Genomic DNA, 22,990 nt, shown 5'->3' on the forward strand with positions numbered 1-22,990 from the left:
TGGCATTTATGCATTAACAATCTATTTGACATATTATACAGAAATTAGATGGAGAGATTTTGTCAGTTTTGAGTTAATACTTTTTTTGTAAAGAAATCTATAAATGCCATTGGTGAAAAGAACCACGGATCGTTTATTGTAAGTTAAATTGCGCAAATAATTCATCAGTTTTTAAAGATATATTCACTGAACACTGTGTTCACAGCATCGCTTGAGGGTCATGTTTCTTTCATGATGTGGTCAGAGGACTGTGTGCTATCTGAGTTAAGTTCATGATTTCTCAAGCCGTGCGGGCAGGAGTCAAGAAAAAGGAAGAAGCTTTTTTGGTCTGCGTAAGCGTTTTGAAATTAACAGAGTAACTTTTGGAGATCAGACTCGCTTGTACACGGTAAGACTTAATGCTTTGCTCATATGTGAATATTGTCTGATTTATACCTTGATAAAGATGAGGATCATTCTTGATCATAATCCCTCATATTAGCTCAATGTTGTGTTTTAGAAGTGTCAACATCGCAAAAGCTCAAACAGTAAAATCAGTGTTTCTAGCGTGAACAGATGATGCGTTAATGGGAATGTTTTTCAAGACAGGGATTGCGTGTTTTCACCATGGTGTGTACGTTAGATGTCATGGCTCCTTCTCTTCCTCTGATATTTCTGCTTGTGATGCCAGGTGAGTCATTGATTTTACAGAATGACATATTCATTTTAAAAAACAGCTTTTAATTGAGCTCAACAGTCTGGTTCTGGAAGTAAAAATCTCCTTTGTTTTCTCCTTTGGCGAGCTTATTTTGAATGATAACATGTAAATCTTTAATGACAGATCTACTGTGAGCTTTGAGGTTCTGTTGAAGTCATCAGTTCACGCTATTTCAACTTCATTTAAAAAAGTTTAATAGAGGATATCCTGTCGAAGAACTACACTACTCATGATCCCGCTGAGAAAGATAAGAGAATTGCGGTGAACAAAGTGCACCAAAAGAGTTTGCAGCTCCACCCACTCCCATGATGCACTGTGACTGACACAATCGAGTTACTCTCAAACTACTTATCTGGTCACAAACTACTAATCTAAGTCACAATGCTTCATGGGATTGTAGTTCATTTCCTCATAAAAGACGTTACACAGTCTTTGTGTTTTTGTCAGATATCCAAATCAAAGTTCAAAGATTTTAGTGTTGTGATTCTCCTTTAAGTTGTTATTTTGGTTCATGGCTCAGAATTATTTAAAGAAGAATTTAGGAAATGTATATTCAAGAAAAGAAATGAGATATTTTGAAGACTCTTTGTTGCTCCTTTCCACACAATTGTGGGTAAAAGAGGGGAAGATTTTTAGCAAACAATTACTTAGATTTGGGTCTGTTTCAAGCACAGAGCTATCAGATGACTTCAATAGACTATATAGTGTCCAAGTCAGGGCTGGATTGGTAATCTGGCATAACAGGCATTTTCCCAGTGGGCCGACGCAGTTTGGAGAGGATCAGGGGCAGACTGGCCATCGGGAGAACCGGGCTGGATGGAAAACATGCTGAATGGGCCATGATAAGCTGAAATGAGCCACCTTTCTCTCTCTTTCTCACTCTCTCTCTCTCTCTCTCACTCTGTGTGTTGCATGCTGGGAGTTGGTGAAAGTGGTGGAGAGAGCTGCTGTGTGAAGTGGTGAGAGTTTCTAAATCTTGCTTTTTCCTATTTACTTTTTCTTTTCTTTCCAGGAAATACATGGTTTAGAAAGCAATTTATAAATTAGTTATATAGTGGTGATTGTGTATAGAATGGCGGAGAATGACGCCACCGTTGTCACTCCGTAATGGTTACTTTGTTCTGTATTTCCCATCTTAATTTTGTGCATGGAGGTTTTGAGGATAGGCTCTTTAAATATTAATGTTGGGAGGGATAGGATAAAGTGTGCTATTGTCTATGAAACAATTGAACAAAAAAAGCTTGATATTATCTTTCTCCAAGAAACTCATAGTGATTTAATGAATGAAGCTGAGTGGAATTTGTGGTGGAAAGGACACAAAATACTTAGTCATGGTACCAATTTAAGTAGAGGGGTGGGCATCTTTTTCTCTTCAACCATAAGGGTGGGTATTATAAGTACAGAGGAACCAGTGAAGGGTCGTTTGTTGGTTGTTAAAGCGCAAATTCAAGGAATGCTTGTGTTCATGATACATATTTATGCACCAACAGTGGGACAGGAACACCTACATTTTCTAAATATGCTTAATGAGAGTCTTAAAAAGTGTTCTAGTGAAGGATGTGTTGTCATTGGTGGAGACTGGAACTGCACTATAAATTTTACTATAGACCGTAATACTGAGGAACCTCATATACAGTCCTCAAGCGCTTTGTCAAAACTAATAAAAGAATTATAATAGATATGTGGAGAATTAAACACCCGAATGATAGACAGTATACATGGATTAAGGCTTTTAATAATAGAGTTAGTGCTGCCCGATTAGATAGATTCTATGTGTCAAAATATTTTAATAGTAGGGTGATTGAATGTTGCATTTGTCCTGTAGGTTTTTCTGATCACCATTTAGTTATAATGACAATGACCATGTCAAATGTACCTAAAAAAATCGGTTTACTGGCATTTTAATGTTAAATTGTTGCAGGATGCTGGTTTTTGTGATAGTTTTGTTTTCTTTTGGGAAAATTGGAAAAAGAAAAAAAGCTATTTTGAAAACTTGAAACAGTGGTGGGATGTAGGAAAGACTCAAATATTTGTTTTTATACAGCAAACTGTAGTAGCAGAATAAAGAATGTGATTCAATCACTTGAAAAGGAAATTAATTGAATGGAATTGCAGTTGGTTGATACACATAATTCTGTATTGTACAATGATTTGCAAAAGCAAAAGAAAGATGAGAAAGTAAAGGGAGCCTTGATAAGGTCCCGTTTCATGTCTCTAGCAGAAATGGATGCCCCTACTTTTTTTTTAACCTGGAATATAAGGTGGCTCAACAAAAACAAATGCCTTGTCTTAAACTCCCTGATGGGAGGATAACGTCTAAGACTACAGAAATGAGAAACCATGCTGTGGCTTTTTATTCAAGTCTTTATGCTGCAGAAAACTGTGAAAATGATGACTGTATGACACAGCTTCTTCAGGGTCTTCCTCAGCTGGACTCTGATTCTAAAACTGTCTTGGATGCAAGTATAACATTTAAGGAAATTACAGCTGCTGTGGGACAACTCAGTTCAGGACGATCCCCTGGAATAGATGGACTGCCTGCAGAATTTTATAAAAGGTTTTGGAACTGAATTGGACATGATTATTTTAATGTTTTATGTGAGTCTATAAGAGATGGTGTTTTACCTACTACCTGTCAATATGCTGTTTTATCATTATTGCCAAAAAAGGGGGATTTAGCCTTTATAAAGAACTGGTGTCCTGTTGCTCTTCTTACAACAGAATATAATATTTTTTCAAAATGTCTGGCAAATAGATTAAAACATTACTTGGGTTTGGTTGTACACAAGGATCAATCATATTGCATTCCAAAGAGATCTATTATGGATAATTTGTTTTTAGTGAGAGACATTGTAGATATTTGTAATGGTTTCAATGTGAATTCTGGATTAATTGCCCTGGATCAAGAGAAGGCTTTTGATCGTGTTGATCATAATTATCTTTTTTATGTATTGAAGGTTTTTGGTTTTGGTGAAATATTTTTTTATTTGATACAGTTATTATATAATGGTGCATCATGTATGGTTAAGGTAGGGGGCACTTTGAGTCGACCAATTCCTAAGGGGTATTAGGCAAGGCTGTCCGCTGTCTGGTCAACTATATAGTTTAGCAATTGAGCCGCTGCTTTTTAAAATTCGAGAAAGATTGTCCGGTTTTTATGTGTCTGGGTTTTCTTTAGATTCAAGAATTTCTCTTTCTGCTTATGCAGATGATATCACAGTTTTTGTAAATCATACTGAGGATATTAAGTGTTTATCTGAGGTACTCAATCTTTATGAGAAAGCTTCATCAGCTAAAGTGAACTGGGCTAAAAGTGAAGCTTTTTGGGCAGTTAAAGGGGAGTTTGAGATTCTCCCAAAGTTACCTGGGGACCTTAAGTGGGGTAGAGAGGGACTTAAATTGTTGGGGTTTTTGGGGGGGTCAAATGAATTTCAAAATCTAAATTGGGAGGGTATAGTGGAGAAAGTGTGCAGAAATTTGTCTAAATGGAAATGGTTGCTACCTCAGTTGTCCTATAGGGGAAGGTTTTTTGTGACCAATAATTTGGTTGCTTCCACTATGTGGCACAAAATAACTGTGTTACAGCCACCTGTTGGACTTATTGAGGAAATTCAAAGGAAACTTTTTTTGGTCTGGACAACACTGGATTCGTGCTGCTTCTTTATACCTTCCTGTTCAAGAGGGAGGTCAAGGATTGATTGACATTAGATCCAGAATTATGGCTTTCCGGTTAAAAGCAGCTCAGAGACTGTTGTATCACACGGATGTATCATGGCTAGAGACAGCTTCTGCTCCTCTCAGGCGGGTCAGAAGTATGGGATTGGACAAACACTTGTTCTTAATGGAGCTCCAGAATGATGATCGTGTGAATCGTACATCCTTCTATAAGTCAGCGCTGGAGGCATGGAAATTGTTTACCATTTCACGTTCATCAGATACACATGCTGGATTATTGCTTTTCGAAGAGCCACTTTTTCTCAATGACTTTCTACCTTCAAGACATTTGTCTGGTCCCAGTGTGCGTGCATGTCTAACTGCAGCTGGATGCACAAAGTTGGGACATATTCTGAATATAAGCTCAGAGGAATTGAGTAAAAGGACTGGGGTGAGATCTTTGCGGCTGCTGAAACAAGCTACTACTGAAATATTCAACTCTCTGCATGTGGATCATAAGACTTTGGCAAATGACTCCATAGTAATTGATCAATGGATAAAGGGGGTTCCTTATATTTTCCCCTCCCTTAATGTAAATATTGCTGTGGGAGAATGGCAAGATGACGAAAAGTGTCTTTTGTCTTTTAAAACCTCTCAGCTTGGAGTTTTCGAGGAAGTAGGGAAAAAAGCCCTCTATATTTCTTGTGTGAAGGCATCTAATGCTAATCTTTTGAGTGGACTTCCTTCAACAAAATGGACTGATTTGTTTTAAATATTTCTTCCCCTAGAGGCTGCTGGCGGTCCTTATACAAATGCCCAATTGATAAAAGAATGGGTGACCTTCAGTGGAGGATTGTACATGGAGCGATAGCCACAAACAGATACGTGATGCACATTGATGCTTCTGTAGGGGTGGGTTGTCCCTTTTGTACAGACTTTGAAACGGTTTTTCATTTATTTGTACAGTGTGCTCATTTAAATGATTTGTTTTCACTTTTATCTCGATGGATTACTGAAATTGGTGAAGATTTCTCTTTTGAAATGTTTATATATGGTCCAAAGTTTACGGAAAAAAGAAAAAGTCAGTTGATTTTATTGAATTTTTTTTGTCTGGTACAGCAAAACTTGCTATTTGGAAATCTAGAAAAAATATGTTGTTAGGAAAAGGCTCTCTGGATGTGTTCAAAATCTTCAAAGGCTTGGTGGCGGCTCGGCTTAGAATAGAGCATGCCTATTATAAAATGGTTAAATGTGTAGAACTATTCATGTACATTTGGGGGATAAATGAGGTACTTTGTACAGTAGATGCTGATGATGATTTAATGCTGGCTTTTTAAAGTGTTTTCTTGTTTTTACTTATAGTATTTTTTGTGTGTGTGAGGTTGTAATATTTTTGTGAATACTTTGTTTTAATAAAGGTGTATTCAAATTTTAAAAATAATTCTCTCTCTCTCCGCTCAACATCTTTTGGGCCAGTTTCTATGTAAAATCCCGGGCCAATTTCTCTTCCCAGTCCAACCCTGGTGCAAGTTATTTATTTTTATTTATCATTCAGCGATTCATGACTGAATATATTTTCAGTTTTCATAGTTCTGTTGTTAAATTATGCTTTTGTTCAACTAAGGAAATCTGATATTGACAAATGATGAGGTTATTTTATTTTTTCATTAATATTTTTTTTATGTCAAGAAAGTGCACAATTAGATTTTGGAACTGTAGTGACAGGGCCTCAAGCCCAGTGCACACCCCTGCTTCAACACCTCTAACCACAGCCACAAGAACTGCTTGAACAAGATAATATAATTATGTAGTTTAAGTGACAATTTCAGAAGCTGGTGCTGATTTGATTGATTTTTTTTCTTAGGGGTTTATAGTGATGATGATTGGGGTGTGAGTTACAGCTCTTCATACATCTGTGCACTAAAGGGGTCATCAGTGATAATGTCCTGCACTTATAAATACCCTCCTGGATATAAGATCAAGAACGTTTTCTGGACCAAATTTTATGAAAAGGGTGTAGATCCTCCAGATCTGTTTAATGACCCTGAATACAGTCAGAGGATTCAGTATCTGGGAGATAAACAGCAGAACTGCACCATCAGACTGAATGATGTGACACAGAAGGATTCACACGAGTACTATTTCAGATTCATTACTAATATAACTGATGGAAGATTTATTGGTTATCCTGGAGTGACTCTTGATATCACAGGTAACATTTTTCACAATTCAGTCTTGATTGTTTTTATTTGGGTTTATGATCTCCATTTAAGATCAATTATATTCTGGGAAAGAAATCTTCATCCACAATATATCCAGATGTCAAGTGTTGTTGTTGTCAGATCTTCATGTGGAGTCTCCTGAGAGCGTGACAGAGGGAGATACAGTCAGTCTGACATGTAAAAGCACCTGTAATCTGACTGACAGAACAACATTCATCTGGTGGAAAAACACACAGTCATTAACTGAGAGAAACAATAAACTCCTCCTGCAGTCAGTCAGAAGAGAGGATGCAGGCAGATATAGCTGTGCTGTACACGGACACAATCTCACATCACCTCATGTTGATCTCAATGTTAAATGTAAGTATAGAGTCATTTATGCCTTGAGAGTTTACTAGCTGTGATTGATCTTGTTGTCACTGATACACTGAACATAATCTACCATTAGATTCCCCAAAGGAGACGTTTGTTGTGGTGAATCCATCTGGTGAAATAGTTTTGGGTGATTCAGTGACTCTGACCTGCAGCAGTGATTCAAACCCACCTGCACAAATCAGCTGGTTTAAAGGGTCAACATATATTGGATCTGGAGAAATCTACAGCATCACAAGTATCTGCTCTGATCACAGTGGAGAATACAAGTGCAAGTCCAGAAATGAAGTTGGAGAGAAATACTCTGATACTGTCACTTTAAATGTCATGTGTGAGTTTATGATGTTGCAGTAACTGTTGTAACAGATCACTGGATTATCAATCTCAAAACATGATTATACATTTTCTTTTGTCTGTTTTAGATTCTCCCAGGAATGTCTCAGTGTCCATGAGTGGATCTGGTGAAATAGTTTTGGGTGATTCAGTGACTCTGACCTGCAGCAGTGATTCAAACCCACCTGTTCTGAACTACACCTGGTTTAAGGAGAATGAAAGTTCATCTGTTGGATCGGGACAGAGTTACAGTGCACTACAGAGTGGATTCTTCTACTGTGTGACTCAGAATCAACATGGATCTCAGAGATCAGCTGCTGTATCAGTGACAGGTAAAGATTTGATTCATACTAGATCACACCTGTATAACTTCACATCTCTCTTCAGTTTGAGAATTCATCTTCATGTTTTTCCTCTTTCAGTCCATTATAGACCTGGTTGGCATGTAGTGTTGGGGATCATGATGGGATGTGGAGGATTATTCATCATCATAATCATCATTCTGTTTATAATGTGAGTTTATGAAGGTAGTAACAGCCATAGAAACATTATTCATATAATTAATTTAATTAATTCACAATAATTAAATGTCTTTGTTGTGTGTTACTTTTTGACACTCAAAGAAAAAGGGTGAAAAGAAGACCCACTATTCAGGATTATGAGGTGAGTTGAAAAAACTTTAATGCATGTTTTATTTCCAGATTACTTAAAAATGTATTTCCAAAATGGTCCTATTATGTAAGGTTTCCAACTGTTCCCTATTTGCTGGGACATCCTTAGTAGCGGTGAAGGGTTAGTGAAAGCTTACATGTATTCACAGGGCAAAATGTTGGACACCCTACTCTGAACCTGAAGGTTGTTCTCAATATTTTATAATTACTAATGAAAGGCTACAAGTATAATAGCTAGTTTACCACAATGTTGTACGGGGGTCCAGGGTCCCCCAAGAGAGATGTATTCACAAAGGTTGCCTGCTGTGTCATTAGCACAGTACAGTGATGATAACAGATGATATATGGTACATATCCAAGAAACATGGTAATGTAACATTGAAAAATCACTTGTTTTTATTTAAATGCTTATTTTCCCCTGAAGAACGCTGATCCCATTGATGAGACATATACAGCTCTTGACTCCAACACCAGATCGTCTGATGTGTACAACACAATCACAGTAAGTGAGACCTCAAAAATTACATTCCAAAAGAGTTTGTGCATTCAAAGTCAGAAACTGCATCAAATATGATCGATTAATCACTCTTTCACTCTCACACAGACTGTTCATCCCAGATCTCCTGAAGACACACAGAGAGCTCTTGCTCCTCAGCGAAGCTCTCATGAATATGTGAATCTGTCAGAACATACCTATCAGAAAGTCAGGTCTTTTTAATAACATTCAATAAAGAACAAACTGTCCTCACTACTATTCAATAGATATTAAACCATCATTAATTCCACCCCCATTACCACCCAGTACAATATCACAGCAAAAGCCTTTGATCTTCTCAGCGTGGCATGCTGATAATAGAAATATGGATTGTCATTTGTTATTGAAGAATAAATCAGCACCTGGAGGATGTTCAATGGTCAAATACATACTATAAAAGTGACTGTGTTGCTTATTCTATAAATGTTTGTTAATGATGCATTTTTTTATATCAATTCTGAATGTTGATTGTTTAAGTGTGTACGTCACCCAGACGTCTATTTCATGGGTGAGTTTACATCTGGAAGACGCATTTGTTCATGTTGTTTGCTCACCTCTCATGCCATCTCAGATGTCAATAAGAGATTCAGCAGATGTCTTTGAGATGTTTTTGATTTAGAATGCTTGTAAATATGATTTTTTTAAAGATGTTTAGCACATGTTAATTAAATCAATGTTTCATGACCATTTGTTTCTATAGTTTTCAAGTTGTCTTGTAATGAGCTGGATAATGAGGAGTCCAACAGATGTTATATAAAATAAACAACTACAGAACTGGGCTGACTGTATATTATTGTAACGTATACTCAGATTTGAGGATGATGTTTGAACCCAAGCAGGTATTTATTGACACACAAGACACAAACACAGACAGTGACAGTGGGTAAGTGATAACGTGACAGTACTAGGCTGAAGTGGTGATAGTTTACGTGATGAAGACTTATACTGATAGAGATTCCTTGAGGTGGCGTGTTTACAACAATGGAGCTGGCGTTGATGATTTGGGACACTGGACTCACAAAGAGGAAACATTTTGAGTAGAAGAGTCGCTGGAAAGGAGAGGAATCGTGATGGCATTAACGCTGGAGATACAGGTAAGTTGAGACCAGACACAGAATGGAAGGGGAGTGAGGTTTAAATAGAGGAGCTAATTGACGCAATTATTGGAGGCAGGTGTGGGTGATCAGTACTCAGGAGAGTGAGAGGGTAGAGTGAAATTGGTACATTTTGCCAATGTACCAATGTAACGGGTCCAAGCTTTTTGCAGGGAAGATGCAGCATGATGTCCCTTGTGGAGAGCCACACCTTCTGCCCAGGCTGGTAGATGGGAGGAGAAGATCTTCGGGCATCGGCGAGGAATCTCTGGTGTTGCACTGCCCTTTGCAGGTGGTGGTGAGCTAAGTCCCAGACACTCTCGCTTTCTCTGAACCAATGGTCGACTGCTGGGACATCTGATGGTTCGATGGACCAGGTGGTTGGTAACCGAGTATGCACTGGAAGGGTGTGAGGTTGGTGGAGGGTTGATGAAGGGAGTTCTGTGCATACTCGGCCCAGGACACAAAGCGACTCCAGCAGATCTGGCGGCGACGACAGAAGGTTCTAAGGAAACAGCTTACCTCCTGAATTTTCCTCTCTGTCTGTCTATTACTCTGCGGGTGTTAACCAGATGAGAGGCTAAATGGACACTCCCAAGAGAGAGAAGAAGGCTCTCCAGACTCTGGAGATGAGTTGAGGACCACGGTAGGAAACGATGTCTTTAGGGATCCCATAGTTCCGAAACATGTGTTTTAAGAGGGACTCTGCTGTCTCCAGAGCGGCGGGCAGACCCTAGAGTGGGATCAGTTTGCAGGCCTTGGAGAAATGGTCTGTAGCTACCAGCACGCAGCAATAACCTTTAGAGGGAGGAAGTTCAGTGATATAGTCGATGCCAAGCTGTGACCAGGGTTGGTGAGGAACAATCAGCAGAAGGAGTTTACCAGCTGGTAGTTGTCTTGGTGTTCTGGATATTGCATATTCTGGGCATCCTTGGACGAACCTTCTGACATCTCGAAGCATGTGGTGCAACCAGAACTGGTCCTGGATCAGCAAGAGGGTCCTATTGGTCCCGGGGTGGCCAGTGCCTAAGGAGGATTGTACGGAGTCGACGAGTGTAAGACGTTGAGAAGAGGATACATAGGTCTTTTTGGTAGGGTATCCCGACGGAGCTGGTTCAGTGGTGGAGGCTTCACAGATGATATCGTCCAGGGACCATAGACTATGACATGTGGGGTAGAATGGTATGCAGTTTCTCATAGCTTTCCTCTGGAGCAAAAAGGCTGGAAAGGGCATCTGCCTTCAAGTTCTTGTCACCTGAATAATAGGAGATGGTAAAGTTAAAGCGAGTGTAGAAGAGGGCCCATCTCGCCTGGTGGGGGTTTAAGCGAAGAGCCTCTTGTAGATACTCGAGGTTCTTATGGTTTGTAAGCACCAGGAATGGGTGTTGAGCTCCCTCCAGTCAATGCTGCCACTCCTCCAAGGATCTCGGTTCCCGATGCCATAGTTCTGCTCTGCCGGGGATAGTTTCCTGGAGAAGAAGGCACATGGGTGTAGAAGCAGTGGTTTCCCCTGCTGCTGAGACAAGAATGCTCCTATGCCACTGGTGGAGGTGTCTACCTCAATGATAAAAAGTTTATTTGGATCAGGGCGTACAAGGAGTGGAGTGGAGGTGAAGGCATCCTTCAGGAGTTGGAAGGTGTGTGAGGCTTCGGAGTTCCAGGAGAGATTTGGGTTTTGATCGGAGAAATGAGGTCAGCGGGGGTGTGAGGGTAATGTATTTCATGATGAAGCGGCGGTAAAAGTTGGCAAATCCTAGGAATTGCTTGAGCTCCTTTATGGTGGTTGGAATGGGCCAGGATTGCACCACTGATACCTTCCCCTCATCCATCCGAATGTCTTCTGGGCTGATGATGTAGCAAAGGAACTGGAGGGATGTCTGGTGGAAAGAACACTTCTCAGCCTTGAGGTACAGGTGGTATTTCCTCAGCTTTTCCAACACAAGCACTACATGATGACGATGGTCGGTCATGTTCTGAGAGTACACCAGTATGTTGTCAATGTAGACGAGGACGAATCGCAGGAGATGGAACACCTCATTCATGAAGCCGTGGAACACGGTGGGTGCATTGACCATGCCATACGGCATCACCCAGTACTCGCAGTGGCCTGTAGGAGTCACGAAGGCTGTCTTCCACTCAGCTCCCCTCCGTTTTCGAATTAGGTTTTAAGCGCTGCAAAGATCCAGCTTGGTGAAAACAGTGGCTCCTCTCAACAGTTCCAAGGCAGCTGAGATAAGTGAAAGTGGATTACTTAACTTAACCATAATCCTGTTGAGGGAGCAGTAATCGATACAATGGGGTAGGCCTCCGTCCTTCTAAGCCACAAAGAAGAAACTCGAAGCAGCAGGGGAAGTGGAAGGTCAGATGTAAACATGACTGTGAGCCTCCTTGATATAATTCTCCATGGCCTTCTGCTCAGTAATGGAAAGTGGGTAGACTTTGCCACGGGGCACTGGTTCACCAGGGAGGAGGTCTATCGCACAGTGTCATGGTCAATGAGGTGGTAGATGTGATGCAACTAGAGGACAGAAGATGTCCTGGAAGTGTGAATAACAGGAAGGGATATCCAGAGGGGTTGCACTGGCAGTGCCCTCGATGGTGGTGGTGTTGACATTGAGAGGGGAAAAGTTTCTGATGGGAATGCAGGGTCTGTGAATAAGTCATTTTGAGAAGCAGGCAGGGAAACACTGAAGTCCAAATTTCAGTTCTGAGACAAAATAGTATTACTATTACTAGTAGTACTCTGGAGTGGTGGTGGCGTAGTGGACTAAAGCACATAACTAGTAATCAGAAGGTTGCTGGTTCGATCCCCATAGCCACCACCATTGTGTCCTTGAGCAAGACACTTAATCCAGGTTGCTCTGGGGGGATTGTCCCTGTAATAAGTGCACTGTAAATTGCTTTGGATAAAAGTGTCTGCCAAATGCATAAATGTAAATGTAAATGTGGTATTGATTCAAAGAGCATCATGTGCACAGTAAACTTTGATGTTTATTGTAGAATCTGCTGCTTTCGGTCATTAATCATTTTCCTTCAGTCTTGTAGAGGACCATCAAAATGACCATAGCTGCAATCTGTGACGATAAAACAAGGTGCATATGAATATTAAATGAATATACAGTATACTGATTATTCAGTATTGCTATACATGCACATACATTGTTCTTGATATTTTAGCTGAAATTGAGAATGAAATACCTCTAAAGCGGTGATTCCAATGGCCACACCTGCCAGCAGAATTGCATTTTCCTCAACCAAGGTCTGGAGGGTTTGTGTGGTATGAGCGTGAAACAATCATTTGTGTTCCGTAACTGCTTTCGGGTACTTGAATAATGTATAACATGCGAGTAAGGGCAGCTGGTGGACTTTTGGGTGCCCCCCTAGGGAGTTGGTGCCCTACGCAGACTGCGTAGTATGCATATAGGGAGCGGCGGTACTGTTTACAAGACATGCAAAAATTAATCACATTTGTGTGCAGCTTCTTTCTTTCTCCTAACAATACTGTATGGTGTTCGTTTAGTGAACTAAATGCTTCACAGATTCACGATTCAGTAAATAATGACTTAAATTGACGCTAATTACAGAATTTTCCTTTTTGGGTGACCAACACTTTTACCTTTAACTTTTTCCCCCTGAAGTGGTTTCAGTTAATTTGTTCCTGTGTTTGGGTGGGAGGCAGCAGGTCAAAAAAGGAGAGCTAAAAGAGGAAGAACAATTTGAGAAAAAAAAGGGGAAGATAAATTTCTTGCCTGCATTTGCAATTTCTTTTAAAATTGACATCTGTGCTCGTCTGCTTTCATTTGAGTGTTGAAGATCAGACTCACAAGAACACGGTAAGAGTTGCACTTGATCATGTATGAATATTTTGTAATTACTGCTAACAATGAAGCCCCAATCATACAAAACTTGAAATGAGAAAGATTATCAGTTATAACCTCTAAGAATCCTCTGTATTGTTTTTTAATCAGTTTCAATGGTGTAAACTATTAAAGTGACATGTTTTATTGTTGTGTTTACAATGCAATGGACAGATGTTGTTTAATGAAAATGCTAATTAAGCTAAAGATAACATGGCTTATTATTGTGTGTAATGTTTTAAGTGATGTCCGTCAGAATGGCTCCTCCTCTTCCTCTGATCTTTCTGCTCATGATTCCGGGTGAGTCACTGATGTTTCATCAACACTCAAGTGTTTTTGTTCTGCAGTCACTGATGCCGGAAGCATTCCCGCTAGCTTCTGTTAGCATTCCTTTTTATTGCAATGGCACAACTGGCGCATGCATCACTGGAGCTGTGTGACCGGTGTTGTGCTAAATACAAACATAATCCTTCTAACTATCCCCACTTAATATCTAACATTGGCTAAGAAAATTGCAGAGTATGTTAGCAGTATCAGAACTCCTTGCCATAATTAGGTAACATTTTAAGTAGTTTCATTTTAGATTTCATATATTAAAAAAATATTGTTCATGAAATTTGACATTTATATGTAACTTGCATAAAATAAAAATAGTGCACGAAATGCACAGTTATTTCTGAATGGCAGTCAGTGGAGAAAGAATGTTTTTGCTTGGACCAGCACGGGCTCTTTACCAGCCAAAGCTGGACCCTTTGCAAGGATTAAATACAAGTTTTTGTTGACAATCTACCATAAACTTTACCCTTTCACTAGCATTAACTGTACAGTGATGCAGAATTTAGTAGAAGTGAAAAATACTGTTTATGTATTTTATACATTCTAATGAAATGCTGGAACCGGTTTTCGATTCCCAACACTGTAATTCTCCATTTATAGGAATTTTAAGAAATGCAGTGTTAAATAAAAATTTATGGTCCTGTAGAACTCTATATAATTTTTGTAATGTTTTTTTTTTTTTTTTTTTTAATGAATTTTGTGTTTTAGGAGTTTGTAAACCAAGTATTTGGGATGTGACTTACAACCGTCCATACATCTGTGCACTAAAGGGGTCATCAGTGATAATGTCCTGCACTTATAAATACCCTCCTGGATATAAGATCAAGAAAGTGTTCTGGACCAAAACTGATGTTATAGAACCAAGATGAAGAGCCTCCAGATCTGTTTAATGACCCTGAATACAGTCAGAGGATTCAGTATCTGGGAGATAAACAGCAGAACTGCACCATCAGACTGAATGATGTGACACAGAAGGATTCACACAAGTACTATTTCAAATTCATTACTGATAAACCTGATGGAAGATGGACTGGTTATCCTGGAGTGACTCTTGATATCACAGGTAACATTTTTCACAATTCAGTCTTGATTGTTTTTATTTGGGTTTATGATCTCCATTTAAGATCAATTATATTCTGGGAAAGAAATCTTCATCCACAATATATCCAGATGTCAAGTGTTGTTGTTGTCAGATCTTCATGTGGAGTCTCCTGAGAGCGTGACAGAGGGAGATACAGTCAGTCTGACATGTAAAAGCACCTGTAATCTGACTGACAGAACAACATTCATCTGGTGGAAAAACACACAGTCATTAACTGAGAGAAACAATAAACTCCTCCTGCAGTCAGTCAGAAGAGAGGATGCAGGCAGATATAGCTGTGCTGTACACGGACACAATCTCACATCACCTCATGTTGATCTCAATGTTAAATGTAAGTATATATTTAGTCATTCTTTAAGGTTTTAATGGCTTTGCTTTCACAAACGCTCTGCAAATAATTAATCTTGATGTTCTTCTTCTTTCAGTCCATTATAGATCTGGTTGGCATGTAGTGTTGGGGATCATAGTGGGATGTGGAGGATTATTCATCATCATCATCATCATCATCATTCTGTTAAAAAAGTGAGTTGTCATTCAATATAATTAACTTTCAGACTACTGCAAGTGGAAATAGATCATTTTTATATTTGATTATTATTAGTATTGCATCTTTGAATACTGCGATTATTTTAACAGGAGAAAAAGAAGCGGCGCTAAAGCGGAAGACCTCACAGTTAAACAGGTAAATCATCTGGAACTGACTTAAGAGCATTATAAGTGAATTTATTCAGATGATTAACACATTTCTGTATTTATGGGAACATCTTGTGACTGTTTTGTGTCAGAATCCTGCCTTCTGTCTGGTTTCTTTTTTACTTTTTATTGGCAGGATCCTGACACATGTTGTTTCTTTTATTTTATTTTATCTCTCCACACGTTTTTCTTCCCCGCCTGTTCCTGTTTCTGTCTTGTTCCCTGGCCCACCATTAATTTCTCTGATCTTCTGTTAATTTGCTCCACCCGCCCTTCTTGTTTGCCTCTCTGATTTCTCCCTCTATATATTCTCCTTGTTGGGTTCTTCCTCTTGTCTTTCCTCTCAGTCAGTCCGGTTAGTTCTGTTTTTCCCCTCTCATGAGATATTTGGTTTTCAGCCTGTATTGACCTCTGTCCAGGCTTTATGTATTTTGTTTTTCAGCTTGTTTTTGAATTTATGTTAATAAATACTTTTGAAGAGAATTGACAGTCTACATTTGGGTTCTTCCACACTAAATCCTGACAGAAGAATCCAACCAGTCTTGAGCATAGCAGACGGTCAGCTCTAACATAGTGGGTCTGCTCCTCTGTCCAGCAGCCATCCAGCAGGAACCTGTTTCCTGAGGTACAGCTCAAAACACTGAGTCTTTGGGCTACCACAGGGCAGGAGGCTAATTGTGGAGTTTGCTGTGGCTCTTCTCAGAGCGACCCAGGAGCTATGCTTAGGTGAAACACTCCTCAAACATCTGGTCCTGGCCAGACTAAATGATCCTCTCAGCTCAGAAGAGTTGGGGGGAAACATTTTTGTGTCCCTTTTGGGGTCTTCTGCCAGCAAAGAGAGATTCAGTTCTTGCTCAGGTGAAGGACCTCAAAAATGGATAGCCCCTAATCTTTGTACATGCCCCACCTTCCCTTGGGTTCACCATGCCCTAAGCTACACCAAAAAAACGGCCCCTCTGCAGCCCCCATGGAGGCGCCTGTCCACTGCTGATCACCAGGAGGCACCTATCAAACCCCACTCCCTTCCTGCTGCCTCCTTCCTGGCTGCCAGACCCCACCCCCTTCCTGGAGCCGCTGCTCCCTCCCCTTCTGGCCGCCAAAATTCCACCCCATACCTGAAGTTTTTCAACCCGCTCCCACCCTTGGCTGAAACTGCATGTGCCTCCCTGGTCTGACTACTGCTCTCATGCCCCACTGGCCCTATTCTGGCTTGCCGCTACCTTGTTTGTGCCTCCTGTCCCACCCTGGATTGTTCTGTCTTTCAGCCTGTGCTGACCTCTGTCCAGGCTTTTTGTGTTTTGTTGTTCAGCTCACTTTAGTTAATCAATTACTTTTCTCAGTAAATATTGACATATGAGATTGATAGCCATATCAATAGAGATGTCATAAAATTAATTAGAAATTACATTGAATCAATTGAAAGCCGTAATAGCATCTCCCTTTCTTTTATTTCAGGATTGTTTCTACTCCAACAAAACAGGGAGTGCTCAAGCTGGTGACGTTCGTGTTTGTGATTTGGCCGATTGTGATGCTCAGTATTACAATGTTACATCAAGCAGAGGAGATCAGACTGCAGGAAAAACTCCTGAATCCAGAGATTCTGGGGAGATCCAGTATGCAACTGTCCAACATCACAGAAACAAAGAGATGAAAAAAACAGAAGAGAATGAAACCCAGTATGACAACATTAGAATTAATCAGCCTGGTGCTGCCATGAGGTAAGAAGAACCAGCTTGACTGTAAAGTTCATTTTCTCACCAGCATGTTCCTCAAAACCTGTCTGATTGTTTTCATTTTTTTATGGAACACAAAAGAAATTTGCAGGATTCCCAGGGGGCTCCAAAAATAAATGCACCATAAAAGTTGTCCATATGAGTTGTGTGCTATATTCTAAGTCTGTGCTGGGCTTCTGCATGTATGAAAACTAAGAACTTCTCACATATTGTGAACACTGGACAACAACTACATTTTCATCTGATCCTCAGACAGAACTATTGCATGGCTTTAGAAGACTTGGAATATTATCGTATAGATTATTTCTATAGTATAGTTTTTTCCTTTTTGGGGGTTGGCAGTTGGCGTTGCCATTCTCTTCCATTGTTTGGAAAAGGGCAGTCTGGATATTCTGCTAAATAATTTGTCCTTCATGGAAACAAAATCACACAGTTTGTCTTGCTGTCTAAAATATGTTATCATTTGATGTGTAACATCCAGCCTGATCGCATGAATATTGAGTGACCGTGTAACAGGTCAAGGATGGGCAAGGAGGAAGCAGGAACCGGCTGAACAGTCAACATAAAGTTTAATGCAAAACTCAACTTAAAACAACAAAAAACATAAGGCGAACACACACACATGCAGCGCGGCCACGTACGCCTCTCTCTCTCTTTCTGAACTGGTGTCTCTGGCTCCCCTTTATCTTGCTCTCCCACTGATCATCTGATTCAGCGCCGGCCGTGCATCCAAACGGCCCGGCCATGCCCTCCTCGTCACACTCCCCCCTGTCCGATTCAGGCCGGAGCGCCACCGGATTGACTTACTCCCTCACCATTCTTTCAGCCGGTGGTCCACCCCGCCTCCTGGGAACCTGGGGGAGAGGGGAGGCTTGGTGAGAGGGAAAGGGGGTAGAGACGTCGGAAGAGGGAAAGGGCGAGTGGAAGACACAAAGATAGAGAGAGGAGAGAGTAAGAAAAACTTGTTCACCAGTCTCCGGACACGCTCCCCTTCTCTGCGGACGGCAGCAATTCCTCTGGCACTCGGTGGCCGGCAGCAGTTCCTCTGGCTGTCGGTGGTCGGCAATGACCCCTCCGTCCCCAGGCAGATGGCTGTGGCTGATCCCCTGTCAGGAAGGCAGTGGCAAGGAATCTGCGGCAGGTCATTCCTCATCCTTCCTGGGTTTCAGCACCAATGGAATGGTTAAATGATGGGCAAGGAGGAGGCAAGAACCGGCAGAACAGGCAACATAAACTTTAATGACAGACATAAGCTTAAAATAACATAAAACAAACAAACACACACAGCGCAGCCATGTCTCTCTCTCTCTCATTTTCTCTCGAACTGGCATCTCTGGCACTTTTTTATCCCCCTCCTGGCTGATTAGCCCAATTCAGGGCCAGGATTGTGTCCTCACGGCCCGGCCCACCCTCCTCCTCGTCACACTGTTGTGATTTTTGATAAATTATATTGCATGGTTTATTACGTGTTATCGCAGTTCTGAGGTCCACTGTGTGACACTAAAAGCAAGTTAAATTTTTTTTCCCAAGATGATTTTAAGGTTGATGCTCTTCAGTTTTAAATCAACAAATACAACCTCCCTACCTTAAACCTAAACCTAACTGATAGTGTCAGAAAAAGCAAATGTGAGATGAAAAACGCAACCACATAATTTTCAAAGCTCTATCAGTTAGAGCTAACGTACAATGTGATCACACTCAAACAAACTTGTAATTTTAGTTGGTCATGTAATGCAAACATTAAAACAAGTCATGCACTATAGTAAGTGTTTAGATGTCATAAGATAGCATTGTTTTAGGAACTGGGTAAAAGGTGTTTTTGAACTGATAATCTGCGTGATTTGTGTGATAGTGAATAAAAGTAATTATTTTGTAGCGCCTCTAGTGTTCACTTCACTGAAACTGCCAGAATACGTACAAGGAGCACATAAAAATAATGTAGCAAAAATGAAGGCATAGTAACGTGATTCTATGAGACCAGGGTGGTAACACTGTGTTTCTATTTTGTTTTAGGAGATCAAATTTGCAAACTGTAGATGATGTCTCAGTGATCTACAGCAGCATTAAGAAGCCACTGTAAAACAACCCTGTGTACATCACTCAGGACTCCTGAGCAAATGAACTTTTTCTTTTGAGTGTGTGTTTCTTTGTTGGTCAATGGGTTGGAATGATTAGACCTCAAGACTAATGCCAGCCATGACAGGTATTTACTGAACAGAAATAAATATGCATTGTTAATCGTATTAAAGGATAAGCTAACACGAACAATCTGTTGGCAAAGTTATTCTGTTAAATTGCTGTTTAATTAATGGTAAGAGCGGGCTGAAGAGAATAGCGGTAAATGAATATGCATATCTAAAATTATTTTAATATTCTGATCTTAATCTATAAAGGAAAATCTCAACAGCTGTACACTTTTGAACCTTTTCAGAATAAAGATGTAATAGGAATGTGGACCTTAATATAATCATGGGCAATCAATGGATTTAACATTGATTTAAGTTTAATATCTCTGTATGGGCGGAAACCGGTAAATAGTATGTCACATGTCACTTGCCTGTGTATTTAGAAATCATTGATTTGGTCTGTTTGACTGTGATAAAACAATGCTTTAGGAAGCATTAGCCAAGAAAAAAATGTATCAGTGCTGCACAAAAAAGCATGTTGACCAAGACAGCGACGTCACACATTGCACAGTAGTATAATGTGTGGGTGACAAGGGTTTGATTCCGGCTTGGGTTATTTCTCAATCACACCCCCCGCATCCTCTGACCATCATTTCCTGTTATTTATCCTGTCTCCCACTAGCTGAAAAAAATGTTCACTGTTAAAAGACGTATTATTAACACATCATTTGATTGATTTACTCTTAAATGTGAAATTATGTCATAGCTTCGTGGAGTTTTTCATCCACTGTGGCAGGTTTTTCGTATGCTGTGGGGATGTCAAAAAATTACTTATCTGTGGTCAAAGTGACAACATCCATTCTTACACAATATATCGTGTTTTGAAATTCTCTAGAACCTGTTTCCAGTGACACAGTGTAAGGGTTGGTCTCCTTTGTTTAACCAAAATCCTAATAATAGGCAGAAAAAAAATGAAGATCTGGTGCATAACAAGGGACGTCTAACTATAGTAAACAAGCCCAAAACACTTATTTTGAAATGTTGGAGGCTGGGCTCTGTTACAATGCTCTATAATTATATACTGTATATTCACCAGAAGATGGGCGTTGTGTATTTTTGTTTATCAGATGAGGATTCATGATGAATAAGGTTTATTATCTGCAAGATACTGTATAAAGTTGGAGACACGATGTATGTGCTGACAGGGCATGTTTCTTTGTAGTCACTTTTTTCTTTGCATGCCCTCGTACAATTTAGAACATTTAATGATCTAATCAAAATAACTAAATATGCATGGCAGTGAGGATAAACATATGAATGAATAATGAAAGTTTAAGATACAGAAAATCCCCACATAATTGGTTTTATTTAATTTCTTGCTAATCAAGCCACCGAGAGAAATAAAGGTTGACTGCAGAGGATCGTGCGGGAGAGAGAGATAGTTTACGGACATGTCCGTCGTGTGTGTGTTTGTCTTTTGTTTGAGTTTGGAATTAAAAATATTATTTATATTATCAAGCTGGTTCTCGCCTCCTCCTTTCCGTTGATCCCTTTACAGCCACCAGTGGTTCAAGAAATCTCATAATAGTTAAACTCAAGAACTCATAACTGTTTGGCACAAAGTCTTGAGGATGGTGTCTAGATTCCTCATATGGAATCCGGATACCAATTTTGTCATGATCGGCCATACCGCCTGAACTTTGAACATTTTGAGATTTTATGAAAAATGCTGCATCTTCCCAATGCTACAGTGTATCATGATAAAACTTAGCATGCATTTTCAACACCATTCCCTGAGGTTACTTGAGTGTTTTGGGGACAGTGTTACCTATTGGTCAAAGTAAATCTACATTTTATAAACATGCTTATAACTTTTCAATATTCCATCCAAATATCATTCCTTTGGTCATGTTATGTTCCTTGGGTTATGTGGATTCCAGTTGTCACCACATTTATAAAGTTCTCTAATTCAGATTTCACCATGGCAACTGCTGTGCTTGGCTGTGCTGACTCTCTGCTTGGTGTGTCACGATGGCCACTTTCAATCTCAAAGCCTAGAGATGGATTGGATTGTGTGCTGGACTGTTCATCGGAAGGGTAGTGGGTCAAACACTTCTCGCAGTGACTTGTGATGTAGTTTGCTTTCACGGCTACATCTTACAGTCTGTGTATTCTTTATGGTATGCTTAGTGTGGAGTAATGGGCGCCATTTCCACTGTATTCGAAGGCAGATTTCCAGGTTAAAACTGACATTGTAAATTCCTGTTACATTTAAGGTGTTCTGCCTGTGCGTGACAGTTTCCTGATCAAGTGTGTAGAATCCAAAAATCATTTGGACACTTGAGGTGCACTGAGATTTTCAGGTATAGGACAATCCTGAATTCGCTATTGCTGCTTGTAGCTATATGTGTAGCATCTCTGTGTGTTCCTGTTTTAAATTTTGATTTCTTGTATTTTATTTATAAGTTTAGTTCAATGCTTCCTTGTTTGTCATGTGATTTCCTGGTCTTGTCATATGACCCTCATGGTTCATGATTTTTGTCTTATTGGTTCTTGGTTTATTAGTCTTGTCTTATCATTGGTTCATATGTTTACTGTCTTATCTTGTTTATTAGTTCCAGTAACCATCATTGGTTGTCTTGTTAACTTGATACCCATGTCTGTGTATTTATGCCCTCATGTTTGCATTTGTCCTTTATCGAGGATTGTGTCTTTGTACTGTTGCGTCCTGGTCTGTATACGGTCTTAGTTCATTCATATTCAAATAGTCAAGTCTAGTCATAGTTGTGTGTTTTGTAGAGTTCTTTTATTCCTGTTTTATCAATTTGGATTTTGTAAATAAACTGCACTTGTGTTCCAACATTGTTGTCTTTGTCTTCTACTGCCAGCCTGCCACGTTACATTATTGGAGCTTGGCCCCTATTGTTTTCGTTTGTGTTACTATTATTATTATTATTATTATTATTATTCCACTCTTGAGTCTATGGTAGCCCATAGAACCACTTGCGGGAAAGTTATGAAATTTGGCACACAGATAGAGGACAGTCTGAACTGTTGCCACAGCAAATGTGGCGTCTCTACCTCAAACCCTCTACCACCAGCATCTGCCCAAATTTGCACTCACGTTTATGTTTTTGTCCAAGAAATGAAATTATTTTTCCTCTGATTCCTTGGCTCAAGCCAATTCGACTGCACCCTATGATGTCATTTTCCATCGTAAAAATATTCCACCATTTTTAATTTTCTGAAAAACCTACTTTTTCAAACTCGTCCTAGGCCGTTTGTCCGATTTACACGAAAATTGGCCTGCATCATCTAGAGGCACTCCCGACAAAAAGGTATTGACAGAATTATGTTAAACCATACCAATTTTAAATGCCGCTTCGACAAATTTGACAAAGAACATTATTTCTCCATAACGCTTTAGCATATTCATACCAAACTTATTATTTGTTATAGGCACCATGACTCGAGGGTGCCTGCTCCGTTTCGAAGATTTTTTGCTTAAAACTTCAGAACAGTTTGTCACATAATCATCAAATTGTTTCATTAGATTCAGAGTGAA

The 22,990-nt window shown here is 39.8% G+C and overlaps 1 protein-coding gene across 2 annotated transcripts; it reads left to right on the plus strand.

The window, feature by feature from the left end:
• Positions 1–294: 294 nt before the first annotated feature.
• On the plus strand, positions 295–19,434 carry LOC127651532 (B-cell receptor CD22-like). Of its 2 annotated transcripts, none has more exons than XM_052137410.1 (10): positions 295–388; positions 585–670; positions 6,216–6,563; positions 6,694–6,933; positions 7,022–7,276; positions 7,368–7,610; positions 15,299–15,395; positions 15,510–15,555; positions 17,022–17,284; positions 19,313–19,434. In XM_052137410.1, exons 2-10 carry the CDS (start codon positions 607–609, stop codon positions 19,377–19,379), a joined length of 1,623 nt encoding a protein of 540 aa, XP_051993370.1. In that variant the 5' UTR covers positions 295–388; positions 585–606; the 3' UTR covers positions 19,380–19,434. The 2 variants fall into 2 exon arrangements, with proteins under 2 accessions (XP_051993370.1, XP_051993371.1); XM_052137411.1 differs by lacking the exons at positions 15,299–15,395; positions 15,510–15,555; positions 17,022–17,284; positions 19,313–19,434 and adding exons at positions 7,701–7,791; positions 7,902–7,941; positions 8,374–8,451; positions 8,554–9,256.
• Positions 19,435–22,990: the final 3,556 nt, after the last annotated feature.

The sequence above is a fragment of the Xyrauchen texanus genome, chromosome 11 (genome assembly GCF_025860055.1).
Source record: "Xyrauchen texanus isolate HMW12.3.18 chromosome 11, RBS_HiC_50CHRs, whole genome shotgun sequence".
In the NCBI taxonomy this organism is placed as follows: domain Eukaryota; kingdom Metazoa; phylum Chordata; class Actinopteri; order Cypriniformes; family Catostomidae; genus Xyrauchen; species Xyrauchen texanus.